At 39.9% G+C, this 17,593-nt stretch overlaps 1 protein-coding gene across 5 annotated transcripts in view; it reads right to left on the bottom strand.

The window, feature by feature from the left end:
• The window catches only part of fbxl18 (F-box and leucine-rich repeat protein 18), a 57,674-nt gene extending 41,718 nt beyond the window's left edge, over window positions 1-15,956 (bottom strand). For 4 of the 5 annotated variants that reach the window (XR_011347501.1, XR_011347503.1, XR_011347502.1 and 1 more), the window contains exon 1: window positions 5,102-5,566. Coding sequence is in view for 2 of the 5 variants with exons in the window: in XM_069906674.1 (XP_069762775.1) it covers window positions 5,102-5,398 (297 nt within the window). In the remaining 3 variants the exon portion in view is untranslated. Of the gene's footprint in view, window positions 1-5,101; window positions 5,567-15,474 lie in introns of those variants that run through there. The other variant, XM_069906675.1, reaches the window with a different exon arrangement.
• Window positions 15,957-17,593: the final 1,637 nt, after the last annotated feature.

Raw genomic sequence — 17,593 nt, 5'->3', positions numbered from 1 at the left:
GAAAACAGGAGTCTAGAATTATTACTGCTAGCTGAATGGAAAAAGATTGCGTATCTTACTAACCACAAGAAATAAATAATTCATTTAAGCATTTTTATATGAAATTATGGGCCGTTGTTTCAGAAAATTGAAGCAGTTTTAAAAAGGTGGATTGAATTACCAATTACATTAATAGGTTGAGTAAAGTGTATTAAAATGAATATTTTTCCCCAGGGTTCAATATCTTTTTTCAATCTTTACCTATTGCCGTATCTAAGAAGTTTTTTTTAAGGATTTAAATAAAATTATACAGAAGTTTTTACAGAGAAACTGACTTGAAGGTTTGAATCAGATGGTCTACAACTTTCTAATTTTGAATAAAGCAGTCCAACTGCGATTTCTCTCCTTTTTTGAGGAGGAAGATAAAGTGCCGTGGGTTAATCCTGAAATGAATAAAATAGGTGAACAAAAGCCTGAAGTATTATATAAATGGAATTATTATTAACGGGGAAGTAGATACACCAATATTGAGACATTTGATAAGAGTATGGCATAAGGTACATAGATTGATGGGAATGAAGGGATACAGATTAGCAAATATGCCATCGGTAGAAAATAGATTGATGCCTTTTACATTGGACACTAAGAATTTTATTGAGCGGTCAAAGAAAGGATTAAAGTTTATTAAAGATTGTTATCAAGGTAGACGTTTGATCAATTGAAAACTATTTATGGAATACAAAATAAGACAATATTTGGATATGATCAATTAAAGGATTTTTTGTGAGAGCATTTGACTTCACTGTATTTATTACCACAAGATGATGAATTGAAATTATTATAACTAATCCAAATCTTAAACAGTTTATATTGGTTATGTATCTTTTACTTCTAAGAGGAGCTAAGAAAAAAAAGACTTTCATAAATCCAAGCAGAAGTGGGAAGATAATTTAAGTATAGTGACAAATAATAAAATTGGGCCCAGGTGTGTCATGACAGTAGGAAAATACAATAAATGTTAGATATAGAATGGTTCAATACAATTTTTTGCATCAGTTGCATATTACACCTCAAAAGCTGAAATTAGACTTTTCAGATAAATGTTTTTGATGTAAACAGGGCATTGGTACTTTCTTACATTCCATGTGGGCATATCCTAAATTTAATTCCTTTTGGACCAAATTGATCGATTTCCTACAACAGGTAATAGGGACTCCACTTCCACAAAACCCTATGCTATTTCTACTAGGAGATATATCAAAGGTTTACTGGCAGTCTAATTTGGATTGGACTCAGAAGGAGTTTTTAAAGATTGCATTGCCAGTTGCTAGAAAACATATAGCCGTTCCTTGGAAATTGGAAACAGATCTAGTATTAGAGCGTTGGCATAGTGAAATTCAAAGCTGTATACCTTTGAAAAAAATTGCATATAATTTAAGGAACAAGAATGCAGAAATTTTGAAAATTTGGTTTTCATATATGCAAAAGATTGGTGTGGTTACTTTATAATTAATCATATTATTATTATTAGCTAATTTTGGGACAATCTGTAATATGCTTATTTTATATTTTATTCCATATTGAAGGAATAATTTACATTTATTACAATTTTTTAAATTTCTATATTATGTACTTACTGTTAGGTTGTGATTAACATAATATAGTTTTATAATGATATCCAGTATCATTATTATTTAATTAGTTTAGTTCTTTCTCTGTCTTTCTCTTTTTTCTTCCCTTTTTTTGTTTTCTTTCTTTGGGGGTCTCTGTGGGAGGGAGTGGGTGGGTGGGTGGGGGGGGGGAGGGGAAAAATGAAAAAAGCATGTATGTCTTTTCTTGACTAGATTAATTTTGACATATGTATGTAATTTTGATTACGCGTTAATAAAAAAAATTTGGGGAAAAAAGGACCAGCAGAGCCTCTTTCTGGTTGAATTATCACAGTCAGCTAACATGGACAAAGAAGATAAAATGAATAGACAAGAGACTAGATCAGCAGTGGCATAATCAAGGATATATTTCAGTTTTCAATGACATATCCCACTGAGAAATACAAACTAAAAGAGGGACGAATAGTATCAGATTGCCAGAAAGATTAGTGGCAGTTGAGAAAACTGAGAAAACATTCAGACTCAGCAAAGGATAACTAAAAGAAAGAGAAAATCAATGACAAGATGAAGTTAACAAGAACTTTAGAAACTGTCAATAAGAGCTACTACTAAAAAGTAAAAAGAAAAGTAGCTGCGGTCAATATTGTCCCTTTAAAGTGTGAGGAGGGACAATTAATAATTGGATACCAGCCATCTGTGTGAAACATTTATCCCTCAGATCCTCTTTAAACCTCCTCTCTTTCTCTTCAAACCTATAACCTCCAGTTTAAGACACCCCTACCACAGGAAGGAAATACTGGCTATATTATCTATAAACTCTAGGATGTCATCTGTCAGCGTTCTCCCCAAAGAAAAAAATGACCAGCCTATCCAATCTCTCCAGATAATTGAAGACCAATCCAGGCCACATCCTTGTAATTACACTGGAAAGGATTCATATCTTTCCTATAGCTAGGCAACAAAAGTGCACACAATACTTCTAAGTATGGAATCTCCAACTTCTTTCACAACTGTAACATGAGATCCTAACTTTTAAGCTCAAGATGTCAGCCAATGGAGATGAGAACATCACATGTCTTCTTCACTATATTGGCTACCTACATTACCAATTTCAGGGAACTATATACATCCGAAGATCTCCATGTTCAACAACATCCCACAAGGATCTGCCATTCACTGTGCGTGTCCATTCCCAAAATGAATCCAAACTAAATTCAATCTGACATTCCTTTCCCCATTTTCTTAGTTGATCCATATCCTTTGTAAACTTTGATGACTTTTTTCACTGATCACTAATTGTGGCGTCATCTGCAAATTTACTAAACACTACTTACTTTGCATCCAAATCATTAATAAATAACAGGACCTAGCATCAATCCCTATGGCACATCACTTGTCACGGGCCCCGACTGAAAAGCTGCCCCCCCACCCCCCCGCTTCATCCTCTGCTTCCTATCACCAAACCAATTTTGCATCTAACGGTAAAGGTTCCATTATTGTCACATATTGCTACATTTATAATGTAATATACATAAAATTCTTTGACTTTTGTCTACCATAAGGCAGACAGAGAGTCGTCTCCTTGTCCTGTGTCCCTCATAGAGACCTACAGCACCTGGTGTTCCTAGGCAGTCTCCCTTCCAAGTACTGACCAGGCCTGAGTCTGCTTAGCTTTCGAGATCAGACAATCTCAGGCATATTCAGGTTATTATGTATTGTGATTAGATCACTCAGCTTGTTCTCCACATCTTGGATGCCACATGTTCTAACATTCCATTCCACCCTTCCAGAATGAAGAACCTCAACATTACATCCACTCACTGACACATCTGACCAATCTGAGAAATAAATATGAAAGCTGGTGCCTCACATCTAAATCATTGAGTAATTGTTTTCTTGAATGTGAATTATGCACATGATGCAGGAGAAATTGATTTTTTTTGGCTCATCCTATTTTTATGCTAGAATTAGATAGTTGGTTAAAGGACTGCTTCCCACCAAAAGTTGCCAACCTGAATTAGCAATTTTATCACCTGACCAATAAGTAATTCCAGCATTTTTTCTTCATATTTCAACCTGTTAATTTTCACATCCAGACGGAGCACCAAGTACTACCACACAGTCATTTGACCTTACCTCAAGGCTCTCCAATTTCATGAGCAAAACTATCTTCCAAATATTGCCAAATTCAAAGCCATTCTTATGGTCTTCATCCATTCCCCATCAATAACTTCATTCTATCATGAAACACACTTTACCTGAAACGGTTAGATCATGTTTGACCTGCTAAAGTTCCAAGGATTTTGTGTTTTATTTTAGATTTCCAACATATACATTCTTTTATTTTCAACTCCATCCTACACATTGATACCTTTAATAAACTGCAACAGATTGGTTGCAGCAAAGGTTTTGACACAAACCCTCTAATGACTCACAACAGAACTCATTTGCAGCTTTTGTCTTTCTTCTAGTAACAAATTTGCCTGTTTCCATTTCAAGATGAGTCTCATGGCTCATCTGTTGTCCAAACAATTATCTATTCTTTGTCCACACTTGATTATTCCAAAACACAGTCCCTTGTTCTATTGTATCCAATCTTTTGTTGGTCTGGGCTCCTCCTCCAGCCACTCTGGTCTTCATTCTGATACCTTCCGGTTCTTTGCTTATTCCTTTAAGTAGGGGTCAGGCCCAAAATGTCATTAATATATCTTTATCTCCCTTGGATGCTGAAAGAGCAGCTGAGTTCCTCCAACATTTCAGTATGTTTTTACCTTTGATCTACTCATCTTAAAATTGAGGTCATCCAAAATTCACTGCACCTGCCCCAATTACACTATCCTATACATACATCGCCGCATGTCCTTGCTTATGGAGCAAGGTCTTACTATTTAATGTTGCATTCTGGTTTCAAAAGGTCTCCCTCGTCATACCCACCCCCTCCTCTCGACTGCCCATCTTACAATCTTACAAGAGACTAACACTCTTCCATCCATATTCAAATGTAAGCACCCCACCAGTGGCACATATGCTTTAGCCGCCAAGAACTCAGGTTCCACTCTTTATGAACTGAAAATGTATCTGGAGGAAATTTTGCCTCTCGTTTTAATGTGACTTGAGCCATCGAATTTCAGTTTTTGTTCCATAAGCCCTTCTGAAAAATCATTTCAACTGTTTCTCTGATTTAAAGACATTATTGTTAGAATGTAATTTCAGAATTTATTTGTCATGAACATGTCACAAAAATCGTTGTTTTGTGGCAGCATGACAGTGCAAATATTGCGATAAATTACATTCCAAAATAAATAGTGCAAGGAAAGAGGATCAAGTGAGGCAGTGTCTGCGGTTCGTTGTCCATTCAGAAATCTGATAACTAGAGTCACAGCACTGGTGATGATTTTTAAATAATCAGAATGTCTCCACGTCCCATCGAAATATTTCATCTGACTGGATAGGCAAATCCATCAGGATCTTCCAATAACTGCAGGGTGGCCCAAGAAGAGCGAGTAATTTACCTGGTACTCTTTGTGCAGGGAGATAGAGTTGATCAGGCTCTTATCCACACACAGGGCCGCTAACTTTCTGCTCACTTTCCTGACATTCAGCAGCAGGTCACACCTGGGCACGAACCCCAGTATGTTCAGCAGGATCTCGTCCGAGAACTCGGTCAGGTGGAGTGACTCTCCTTGCTTCTGCTCCTCCGGCTCGGGTCTCTGCTCCGGTCGCTGCCTTGGCCGTGGGTCCGGATCGGGATCCAGGTGCAAGTCCAGGTCGAGTTCCAGATCCTGCTCCGGGTCCTCCCCGCTCTCCATCCTCCCTCAAGGCACACGAAGCCCAGTCGAGGTCGCCTCGCCCAGTCAAACAAATTTTACCACCAACCGATTCGTTGGGAGGTGCTGTTAAAAGATAGAGCCCACAATAATACCGGGTCCATGCACCGCACCGGCGCGGAGCAACTCACAGCGCCGTCCCGGAACCATTTCCGCCCACGCAGCCTTACTTCCGGCGAGCGCCGCCCGCCGGGAGGGATGGAGTGAGCGGCCATTCCGCCCATCAGGTCCCTGTACCTCGACTCCTTCAGCAAGGAGCCATTTCCAAATTTCCAAAATCGAGGTTAAATATATACAGCGTCTTTCAAAAATTAATAAAACTTAAACCTATTTGCAAAAAAACAACAAAAGCAACGCACTCCTTTTGGAGTGGCCACCCTCTGTTGGGTTGCCATGGTATTACCAATATAATTAAACTGCACATCAGGCAGAGACGTAAGTCAAAAGTCACTGTATATGTGTGAAAATGAAAAAGTGAATATCATGGCTAACGTGTTTTATGGTGTGAAAAAAAAAGGCAGAGACGTAAGTCAATCACGGAAGCCATTGGGTCGGATCAAAAATGGGTGGCGCGGTTAGTACATTGCTGTGATGGCGCTAGCGACCCGAGTTCGTATCCTGCACCGTCTGTAAGGAGTTTGTACGTTCTTCCCGTGTCTGAGTGGGTTTCCTCCGGGTGCTCCGGTTTCCTCCCACCCTTCAAAATGTGCGAGGGTTGGAGGTTAATTGGGCGGCACTTGCAAGTGGGCCGAAAAGACCTGTTACCGTGTTGTAGGTGATGTCTAAATTTAAATTCAAAACATGCAAAGTAATAAAGAAATGCACCTGTTCAGAAATTCAGCCTAGATTTGACACATATTTCTCTCTGTCTTCAAAATTTAGTTCCATGACGTTAAAAATGTACCAACTATTTCATGTCGAGGATGGACTCTCTGCTATGCACTCCAGTCTCTGGGTGGCCAACAAGTACGTAGAGCTACCAGCCATCTGACAGGTGTAAGGTGTCACCTGAGTAGCTCCAAGTATGAACTATTCACATTGGCCCACTGCTTTCTTCATTTTCATAGAAGCTAAAGCACAGAATATGGACACACAGCTTTTCATGCCAGAGCTGGTTTTGTTCAATTGGATGCCTTTTGTGAGTATTCAATTCTGCTTTCAAATTACCATCTAATCCATTTCCACCATACCTTTAGTAAATTAGTAAATGAATTCCAAGAACATTACAATGTTCAAAGGGTCAAACAGAATCAGAACTTATTGCCATGAATACGTCACGAAATTTGTTGTTTTGCGACAGCATCACTGTCCAAACATTTATATCAACCACCTTAAAAAAATAAATAAAAATAGTGTTAGAAAAAGTCAAAATAAGGCAGTGTCTGTGGTTTATTGTTTATTCAAGAATCTGATGGCAGAGGGGAAGAAACTGTCCTTGTGCTTCTGAGTATGTCTTCAGGTTCCTGTACCTTTTTCCCGATGGTAGCCGAGTGAAGAGGGCATGGCCTGAGTGTTGGGGGTCTTTGAGGATAGAGGTTGCTTTTTTAAGACACCACCTTTTGTAGATGTTTTTGAAGGAGTGAAGACTAATGCCCATGATGTCGTAGGGTGAGTTAACAAACTTCTGGTGTTTTTTCCTGACCTGAGCTTTGGCATCTCCATAACAGACAGTGATGCTCTCCATGGTACAGTTTTCAGGAATCTTCGGTGACATACCGAATCTCCTCAAACATCTCACTAAATATAGCCACTGCCAAGCCTTCTTCATGATTGCATTAACATGGAGGCTCCAGGACAGATCCTGGGCAATGTTGACAACTCACTCCACTGCTCAGCCCTTGATGTGGATTGGATCATGTTCTCCTGATTTCCACGTGAAGTCCACAATCATCTCCTTGGTTTTGCTACCACTGAGTGCACGGTTGTTAGTGTGACACCACTCAACTAGCTCACAGGGTGGTGCAGTACCGTTGGAATTGACATCCCATAATTGAAATTTTAAACTGTAGTAAAAGCACACAGAAATGTTGGAAGAACTCAGGTTGCTTCACCGTATCCATCGGAGGCAACGCTATATTACCAATGTTTCAGACCTGTGCCCTTATTCAAGGTTTCAACAAAAAATCGGAAGGCATCTTGATAAAGACTGAAGAGAGAAAGGTAGAAGAATGGAAGGGGGAAGAGTCCAGACCAACACACTAAATGTGTTAATTAGATACAAGAGTAAATGTGAGAATTTATTTTGGCACTGAGAAAGGAGACAGAGGGAAAAGGGAAGAGAGGGAGTGGGAGAGAGAGAGAGAGAGAGAGAGAGAGCTGGGGCAAAGGTGACAGGGGAAGAAGATGGGGGCAGGGTTTATCAGAAACGGGAGAAGTCGATGTTAATGCCATTCCCTTGGAGGGTGCCCAGTTGGAAGATGATGTGTACCTCCAATTTGTTGGTGGTCTTAGACTGGCAGTGCATAAAGCCATGAACAGACATGTCAGCAAGGAAATGCGACGGAGAATTGAAATGGGTGGCTACTGGGAGATGTTTATCTCCTGTAGCCTCATCTGTCTATTTAGATGGACGGAAAAAAAATCCCAATGCATTATTATTGGAAAAGCAGGAGCTATTCTCTCCAGCATTATGTCCAAAATTTCTCTCTCAAATTACATCACTGGTCACAGGATCAGTAGGATATTGTTGAACACAGGATCTTGCTCTGTGGAAAGTGACCACAATGTGTCCACATAACAGAATAGTATTTCACTGAGACAAAGGTACATTTTGTCTGTCTTGGGGTTGCGAACAATATTTTATAAATGATAGGGCAATCCATTTATATTAACGAGATCTTTAAAATGTTAATTGTTCCAGAAATGAAATCTGAGATTTTCCTAATAGTGGTGCAAATGCTGATTGATCTACAGAGGAAGATCCAAGATACCAGTTAGATAAGGCCATAGAGGAGAGCTTCAGTGCATTGCATGTCACGAGGTCAGGATTCCTACTGTTCGCTCTAAACTGTGCGCATGTGGGTGTACGCACACGATTGGCAGCCAGCACACAAAGGAAATTAATGTGAGCCTGAAAGGTTAGTTACCTAAAATAATATAGTAATTAATAATTATACTTATTGAAAATAATCTCTTAGCTAATTTTCTGTAAATTCGTTAGTCAGTTAAACAAGTAGTTAATCATACTTATATTAAAACATGCCAATATAGTTTTAGCAGCCAAGTTTACATTTGCACAAGCATTCAGTGCACACATACTCCTGTCACAGGAAAAATAAGGTGTACAACATAAGATTTTTGCCCACACTGACGACTAAAACTTAGAAGGAACATTGCATCCTTGCGTTTATATATTTGAAGGGTCTCCAATTTTTCAAAATAACATCTGCGTCAGCAAGATTTCCTGATGCCTGAACAAGCATTGATCTTTCAAGTGGGAGTTCTGAGTTACGATAAATAGCGTTGCTGAGGTTAGCAAAGCCCAGCATCGTTAAAAGATTGTGTCGCTGCACCACCTACTGGGATCCCAGGCAGCAGAGAAAACGCCAACACTAGAAATCTGAACTACCAGCAGAAAACGCTGGATGTACTGGACAGGTATTTGTCAGCTTGCCGGCCTTTTGTTAAACGATTACATGAGAATTGTCTGTAAGATTATAGAATGACGTTGAATTTTTGAAATAATTCTGGTTAAATGTTTTATCTATCCATAATGGGATTAATGAAGCTTGTTCAACTTTTAAGAATTCAGTAGTTATTGATCAAAATGCTTATACCAAATGTACAGTATGTAAATATTCACTTATAAGATGATGTTTCCAGTTTATGGTTGTCCTGTTTTGTTCTTCTTTGTATTTCAGGTAAAATCAACCTCTATCAAATCCAAGAATTTACTACAAAGCATCACTTCCTATACATTCTTCCACCATTTCATCCCCAATGCCTATCAAATGACAGTTCACCCACACCTCAACTCACGCAGGCCATGGCGCTGAACCCTTCTTCTGTCTGATCTGTCTCCATGCCTATTTTTGTCCATTATGATTCTCCACCCCCCCCCTCCCCCACCCCACTACAGAACCCTTCTCCTGCCTTAAACCTTCTTCCTCCTCCTGGATACTTCATTGTAGCCTTCTGCCAGCTCTGGTTCATTATATTTCCAATTGCCGCCAAGATATCAACCATCTTGACTTCACCACTCCCTTTACTTATTCCAATCTCACCCCCTCAGAATGCACTGCCCTCCACTCTTTCCGCACCAATCCCAACCTCACTATCAAACCCACTGGCAAATTGGCACTGTTGTGGTCTGCCTTCATAGTGAATAATTGTGAACTGACCTCTGTCAAGCTGAAGCCAGGCAACAATTCTCAGACACCTCCTTTTACTCATCCCTTCAACAGGATACCCCCAAAACTCATCAAACCATCGTTTCATTCACAATCTCTGAACTAATAACTTCTGGCCATCTCCCTTGTATGCCCTCCATCCTGCACTGCCCAGTATCACCTCCTGAGCAAGATTGTCCTGATAGATCCATTGCTTTGGCTTGTTCCTGCACTACTGAACTGGTATCTGCTTATCTCAATTCCATTTTGTCCCCCCCCGGTCCAGTTCCTCCCCACCTACATCCCTCATACCGAAGGCCTCTAACCTCGTTTTCCTTCCTCGACACCAGACCCAACCAATCCCTATCCATCACCACCAGCTTCTGCCTGGCAGAAATGGTTCTCACCCTCAACAACTCCCTTGACTCATCCCACTTTCTCTAAGTCAAACCAGTAGCCATGGGTACCCACATGGACCCCCATCTATGCCACCCCTTTTGCTGACTATGTGGAGCAATCCATGCTACAAGCCTTCACAGACAAGATACCTCAACTCTTGCCCCGTTTCATTAACGGCTACATTAGTGCTGCTTCATGCATCCATGATGAGTTCATCAAATATATCCACTTTGCAGCCAACTTGTACCTCAACCTCAAATTCACTTTGTCCATCTCTAACAAAACTCTCCCCTTTCTTCATCTCTCTGTCTCTATCTGCAGTGACAAACTCTTGACAGACATTTTCTACAAACCCTCCAACTCCTATAGCTACCTCAACTATATCTCTTCATGTAAGGATTCCATTCCTTTCTCACAATTCCTCGTTCTCCATTACATCTGTTCGCAGGACAAGGTTTTACGTGCAAGACATTCTGAGGTGACATCTTTCTTCAAAAACAGTAGCTTCTGATCTACTAACATCAACTCATCCCTCAATGGCATATCATCCATTACCCACACAGATGCCCTTGTCTCCTCCCGCCCCACACGCAATAAGAACAGGATTCCCTTTGTCCTTATCTACCACCCATGAGCCTTCACATCCAATATATCATACTTTGCCATTTCTGCCACCTATTCCATGATCCCACCACCAGACACATATTTCCTTCTCCTCCACTCTCCCCCCTCCACTGGGACCACTCCCTGAGTGGCTCACTCGTCTACTCCTCCTTTCCCACTAATTTTACCCTTGGTGCCTATCCCTGCAACCAAAAGAAATACTACACTTGTGCCCACACCTCATCCCTCACCACCATTTGGGGCCCCATACAGTCCTTCCAAGTGAAGGAACACTTCAGGTGTGAATCTGCAGTAGTCATCTACTGCATCTGATGCTCCCGTTGTGGCCTCTTCTACATTGGAGAGACAGGACGCAGACTGGAACATTGCTTCGTTGAGCACCTTTGCTCAATCCGCTGCCATAGCAGGTATCAGCCAGTGGCCACCCATTTCAATTCCCCACCCTATGTTCATGGTCTCGTGCACTGCCAGACAGAGACCACCCACAAACTGGAAGAACAACACCTCATATTCTGTGTGGGCACCCTACAACCAGTTGGCATTAACATCAACATTTCTGGTTTCCATTAGCCCCTCCCCCTCCTCCATCCCCATCCCTATGTCTCCTTTCCTCTAGCTTTCTTTCTCTCCCGCTTTCCCTTTCCTTTTGTCTCAGTACCTCCAACTCAGAACCAACCCCCACCCACCAACCAACTGTCACCTTTCCTTTCCTGTTCTTTTTATTCAGGCACCTGTCTACCTTTTTTTCATATTTTGAAGAAGGGCACGTCCAAAATGTTGGTTTTCTATCCTTACCTCCTTTGGACACTGCTTGACCTGGTGAGTTCCTCCAGCACTTTTGTGCTTTTACTATAATCACACTGTCTGCAGACTCCTGTGTTTCATACAGATTTCATGGACTTAATCTTAACAAAAGATAACATTCAACTCCATAAAAGCCAAATTGAGTTGAACTTAAAACATTACTTTGATTTTAGTAGCAAAGTTTGCTTACCAAATATTGCAACGTACTCCTCATAACCATCAAGGGATTGATGGCTGAATTAGAAGAGCTTCCAAGAAACATACTTTATAGACAGTTTGGCACATTCCTTCATCAAAGCCTTGAATAAGTCCTGTTCTGCAGTAGAACAGATTGATCAAAAGGGATGCCATGGTGGTGTGCAGGCAAGAGAATATCCAGCTTTGATTCCTCCTGAGATCCCAACTGTCATAAAAATCAAAGTCCAGCTAATTTAATTAATTCTACGTGCTATCAAGAAAAGGCTGAAAAGTTATCGAGTGAAACACAGAAGTCTGCAGACACTGTGAAATCACACAGAAATGCCGCAAGAACTCAGCTGGTCTTGCAGCTATTGTTAAAAAATGTTATTAGATAACACTGCAGCTGTAACACTGAAGATCTGTGTTTCAGAACTAGCTGTGTTCCAGTAAAATTGTTCCAGTACAGTTACACCTGGCAATGTAGAAAATAACCTGGGTACATCTATTCACAAAAAAAAGAACAATAATACAGACATAGAAGTGAACGTGTCGCTGGTAGTACTATCAAGCTGCACATACTCAGAAATATTCCACCCACTGGTGACACAGTGGCATAACAAGAGTAGCCACTGCCTCAAGAGAACTGGGTTCAATCTTGACCTCACATGCTGATTATGTGGAGATTACATGATGTGTCTGAGACTGCTTGGCTTTCCTCCATGTGTTCCAGTTTGGGGTCAAAATCCATGGATCTCTCAGATTGATAGGGTGATTAAGAAAGCTTATGAGATTGAGTTCGAGAGTCAAAAGGTAATGTTGCAGCTCTATAAAACTTTGGTTAGACCACACTTAGAATATTGTGTTCAGTTCTGGTCGCCTCATTACAAGAAGGATGTGGAAGCTAAGGAGAGGATGCCGAGGACATTTACCAAGATGCTGCTTGGATTGGAGAAGGTGCTTCATGAGGCAAGATTAACAGAGCTAGGGCTTTTCTCTTTAAAGCAAAGAAGGATGCGAGATGACTTAATAGAAGTCTACAAGATTATGGGAGGCATAGAAAGGGGGGACAGAAAGCAACTTGTTCCCAGTGCGAGGCTAGCAAACACCAGAGGACATCTGTGCAGGGTGAGGGGAAGAAAGTTCAGGGGAGATGTCAGGGCTAAATCTTTTACACAGAGAGTAGTGTGCCTGGAATACATTGCCGGGGCAGTGGTGGAGGCTGGTACAATAGGGACATTTAAAAGACTCATAGACAGGCAAGTGGATGCAAGAAAAATGAAGAGTTGTGGTTGTGAGGTGGGGAAGGTTTAATTTGTTGATTAGGTTTGTTTAGGTTGGCGCAACATTGTGGGCTGAAAACCCTGTATTGTGCTGTAATGTTCTATGTAAAGTATTGTACATAATAAAAACAATGTTTTCAGAAATGTTTTAATTACTTTAAGATGGCTAATCATCTTGGGTCTTATTATTTAATTGCTTATTTTGCTTATTATAATTTTTTGGGCGACACGATTGGTGTAGTGGTTAGCACCAGCGATTGGGACCGGAGTTCGAATCCTGCGCTGTCTGTAAGGAGTTTAGTCTGCATGCGTTTTCCTCTGGGGCTCCAGTTTCCTTGCACTGTTCGAAACATAGCAAGGGTGTAGGTTAATTGGGTGTAAATTGGGCATCAAGGACTTATGGCCGAAATGGCCTATTAACATGCTGTAGGTCTAAATTTAAATTTTTAATATTTCTGGATATTATGGATAAAGTTAGGGAATTGCCTTAGCTGTCAGTCATTTCAGGGGTGTTTTATAAATTTTATTTGTTCTTACCCATACATTTCAAGTCCCTGGTGTGGATGACACTTTCCATATTGTAATATATCTTAATTTCAAACTATCATCTTCCAAAAGCATGAGCTATGATATTCTGAATTTCAATCTCTTTAATCCAATAAATCAAACTCTGTGGCTGTTACTTTACGTAGCTTTAATTTGTTGATAAAACAGATAAGCATTTTGCATAGCTTCGCATTAAGACTTTCATAATGATGAATAACAAAGCATCTACTGTATAATGAAGACATAAAATGTATATGGAGATACTCAAACTTTAAAGGAGATACACAAAAAGGTATTTAAAGAGATGCAAAAAATTCAAAGAAAAATTTCTCATGCTCACGCTTCCTTCATATCTGGTTGAATAATGAGCAAGTTGTTAGTCTGGATGGATGTTACAACATTTTACATCATAGTCACCATGGTAACTATAAACAATAGTTCTCTTAAAGAGACAGGCAAAAAATTAACTAAGAGTTAAAAAAACACAATGTTTTAACCTTTACATTCTGGCCCCTAATTATTATAATAGACATTAATGGCTAATATATAATAATTACTATTACAGAATCACAAAGTAAATATAGTAAGTATAAGGTAATAGGTCTAATTAAGTAACCGGTCTTGGTTTTAATCCGCACTTGTCTAGAACTATATCCACGATTTTCCCCAGCAACCAAGAATTTCAATTTTCATCTGCCATACAACCATATATTCTTTCAGCCTGTTTATATCCTTTTGAAGTCCATAACTAAATTCCTTGCAGTTCACAGCTATTCTAATTTCATGTGCTCTGCAAATTTGGAAACTGTGGATCTTTAAGTATTTTGTTCATCACATCAAGGTCACCTCTCATTCTTATTAACTCTAAACAGAGGCTTAAATTACTCAAATTTCTCCTCATAAGACATATCCCCAATCCCAAAAACCTGTCATAATCAAAAAAGTATTTAGCATTTTATTTCTTCTACAAAAATGTACTCTTTCTTTATTGGTCCTTTCTGAAACTGTTCTATTTCTTGCCTTTGCATTAGATATCTTTCCAAGTCTTCAATGCACTTTTTCATTGTTCAAATCTGATGTGGTTTAAATACCTCGACCAATAAATCAAGCAAATCTCTCCACAAAGACATTAATCCTAGCCTTGCTTTCTGTAACATGCCTGGTCTGTATCAATCCCACTACCCCAAAACTGGTGCTAATGCCTCAGGAATCCATAGCTCTCCATTCTCACCATCTCATAGGCTAATCTGTACCATCCTACTTCTAGGTAACAGGAGAAATTCAGAGTTTGAGAGTTTTCCTGTAGTGCTTTGTAAATTCTTTCTCTGCAGCATTTCATCTTTCTCTGTCTGTCCGACAACTTTTGTATATCAGCACCCCTCCCCCTCCCTCACAGTTATACACCCCAGAATATTTTGCAACCACTCCATGTTATCATCGATCCTGATATTGTTGAGGCAGCATATCATCTTGGAATCATGTCTGCTGATACAGAAATTCCCTGTACTCACTACCTTTAGAATTCCCACAACTATTTTATGGTATCCCAGTGACCATTAGTTATGAATTATTAAGGGTCTATAATTATTTGAAGGTTCTATTGGTTTATTTATCATCATACAATAGGAGTTAGAAATTTTAATTACTAACAAGAAAATCAAACAGATATTTGTGGGAAATATATATAGGTTGAGTATCCTTTATCCGAAATGCATTGAACCAGAAATGTTTTGGACTTTGGATTTTTTCAGATTTTGGAACACCATTTTAAAAATGCATTCATTCACTCAAACTTAAAGATACATGTATTCACATTATAATATAAATATTTACATATGCACAAATTAACTGAAATAGACATATATTGAAAAATCACACTCAATAATGCACTACTCACGTCTGCTATGTCCCGTTCTGGAAAGCCTCTGATGCTTACTGAGTCCATTTGATTTCTCTCTTGACCTGCCATAAGGGAGAATAAAGGTTGCATGATGTGGACGGCCACCTGTATGAAGCGGTGATAAAAATTAACCATACCAGCGAACTCTTGAAGGCCTTTTACTGAAGGTGGCTTTGCAAAAGACCGGATGGTCTCCACCTTTTTGGGCAAAGGCCTGGCCCCATCTTTATTTATTCTATGTCCCAGGAAACTGATTTCCTCTCATCCAAATTGGCACTTGGCTGGGTTGATTGTCAAACCAAATGCACTCAGGTGGGTGCACAATGCCTTGTTTGGGCCGTATGCTTGGCACAGTTGTGGCTGGCGACTTGAATATCCTCCAAGTATATGAACATTGTTACAGAGTTCTGTGTTGTGTATTGGCCTATGTGTTGTGTGGTTTTATGTTAAAAAGTGACAGTTTGCCTTAGAGAGCCAAGGTGAAGGTGGACTGCTGAGAGAGTGGGAAACGGACTGAGCATGTGCAGAAAATGAAAAAACTTTCTGGACTTGGATGATAAACCACCACTAGGGGTGCTGTGGAGTGGAAGGAGGCCCAGAGCATGAGTCATGGTCTGGAGGACAGTTTAGAATGTTGAGATTTCAAAAAGGATGAACATTCCGAAGGCAGCCAGAAGGATCCGGACCAAGCCAGTGTTTCCTCTCTCTGCAAGCAACACAAGACAACTTTGAATTTTGTGCTCTCTCTCTCTCTCTCTCTCTCTCTCTCTCTCTCTCAAAGATCTTTTGGCTTCAGTTTACCAAACAAACTGAATTTTGTTTATGATCTTTGCTTCGGTTGAGATTGAAGTTTTGTGAGTCTTGTGTGTTTTGTGTTTGTTTTGTGTCTAAGATTTTCTGTGGGCTGGTTGGATGTGTAGCTTAGACTTCGATTACGTATGTTATATTTAGGCTGGGAAATTTATTAGTTTTACACTGTTATAGAAATTTGCATAGTAACCAGTGGGCATTGTTATAAAAGGGGGGATTTTGAATTAAAGTTTGAAGGTGAATTTTTTTTAATAAAGTAATCGTTCATCTTTACCCCTATGTGATCTGCCGTCTTTGTGGTTGCTGGTTTGATCTTATAACATTATTTGGGGAAATCATCCGGGATCAAACCAATTTGGAAACTTTAGGGGCGATTGACTTATGCTTAGTTATCATTCGTCTGAGTTTGACTCAACCTCCAGTTTGAAATTAAAAATAAACGGTGAATGTATAAATCACCAGCAGAAAAACCAGCAACTATGAATATTGACCAGTTCATAGTGAACCCTTCAGTGGTTAATTTTAAAATGGCTTAAAAGTCAGAACTGATGGTTATAGTTGGCAAGTTAAAACTTCTTTCAGTAAGAACTGGGATGAAAAAAAAGGAAATTGCCCGAAAGATTGTTAAGCACTAAGTAGGAAAGGGGGTATTTGAAGAAGTTTCCAAAGGAGAAAACTTTAGAGGAAATAAAGTTAGCTTTGCGAAAACTAGAGTTAGAGGAAAAAAGAGAGGCAGAAAGGAAAGCCGAATGGGAAGCAGTAAGGCAGGTAGAAAGGGAGGAAAGGGCAGCCGCAAGGGAGGAGAGAGCAGCCGCAAGGGAGGAGACAGAGAAAGAATGGAAACATGAGCTAGAACTAGCTAAATTGAGGCAGACCCTAACCCAAGGAGAGGGAGAAGCCCAAAACCCACATGCTGGTCTAGAGGAGAGGCTTCTGGTCAGTAGAAAAGTGAGGTTAGTTCCTCCATTTGAGGAAGCTGAAATAGAAGTATTTCCAGCATTTTGAAAAAGTAGCTGTAAATTTAAAATGGCCACCAGACCAGTGGTCACTCCTGGTACAAAGTGTTCTTAAAGGGAAAGCCCAACAGGTGTACTCGTGTCTCACTGTACAACAAGCAATTGATTACAAATTTGTAAAGCAGGCTATACTCCGATCTTATGAACTAGTTCCAGAGGCTTATAGACAAAAGTTCAGGAGTTTAAAAAAAGCAGCAACCCAATCTTATCTGGCTTTTGCTTATAGGAAGGTTGTGTGTTTTGATTGGTGGTGTGCCGCAATGAAAGTAGAAAATAACTTTGATTTATTG

This window comes from Narcine bancroftii, chromosome 12 (assembly GCF_036971445.1).
Source record: "Narcine bancroftii isolate sNarBan1 chromosome 12, sNarBan1.hap1, whole genome shotgun sequence".
Classification (NCBI taxonomy): Eukaryota; Metazoa; Chordata; class Chondrichthyes; order Torpediniformes; family Narcinidae; genus Narcine; species Narcine bancroftii.
This window is presented reverse-complemented; position numbering and strand designations above follow the sequence as displayed.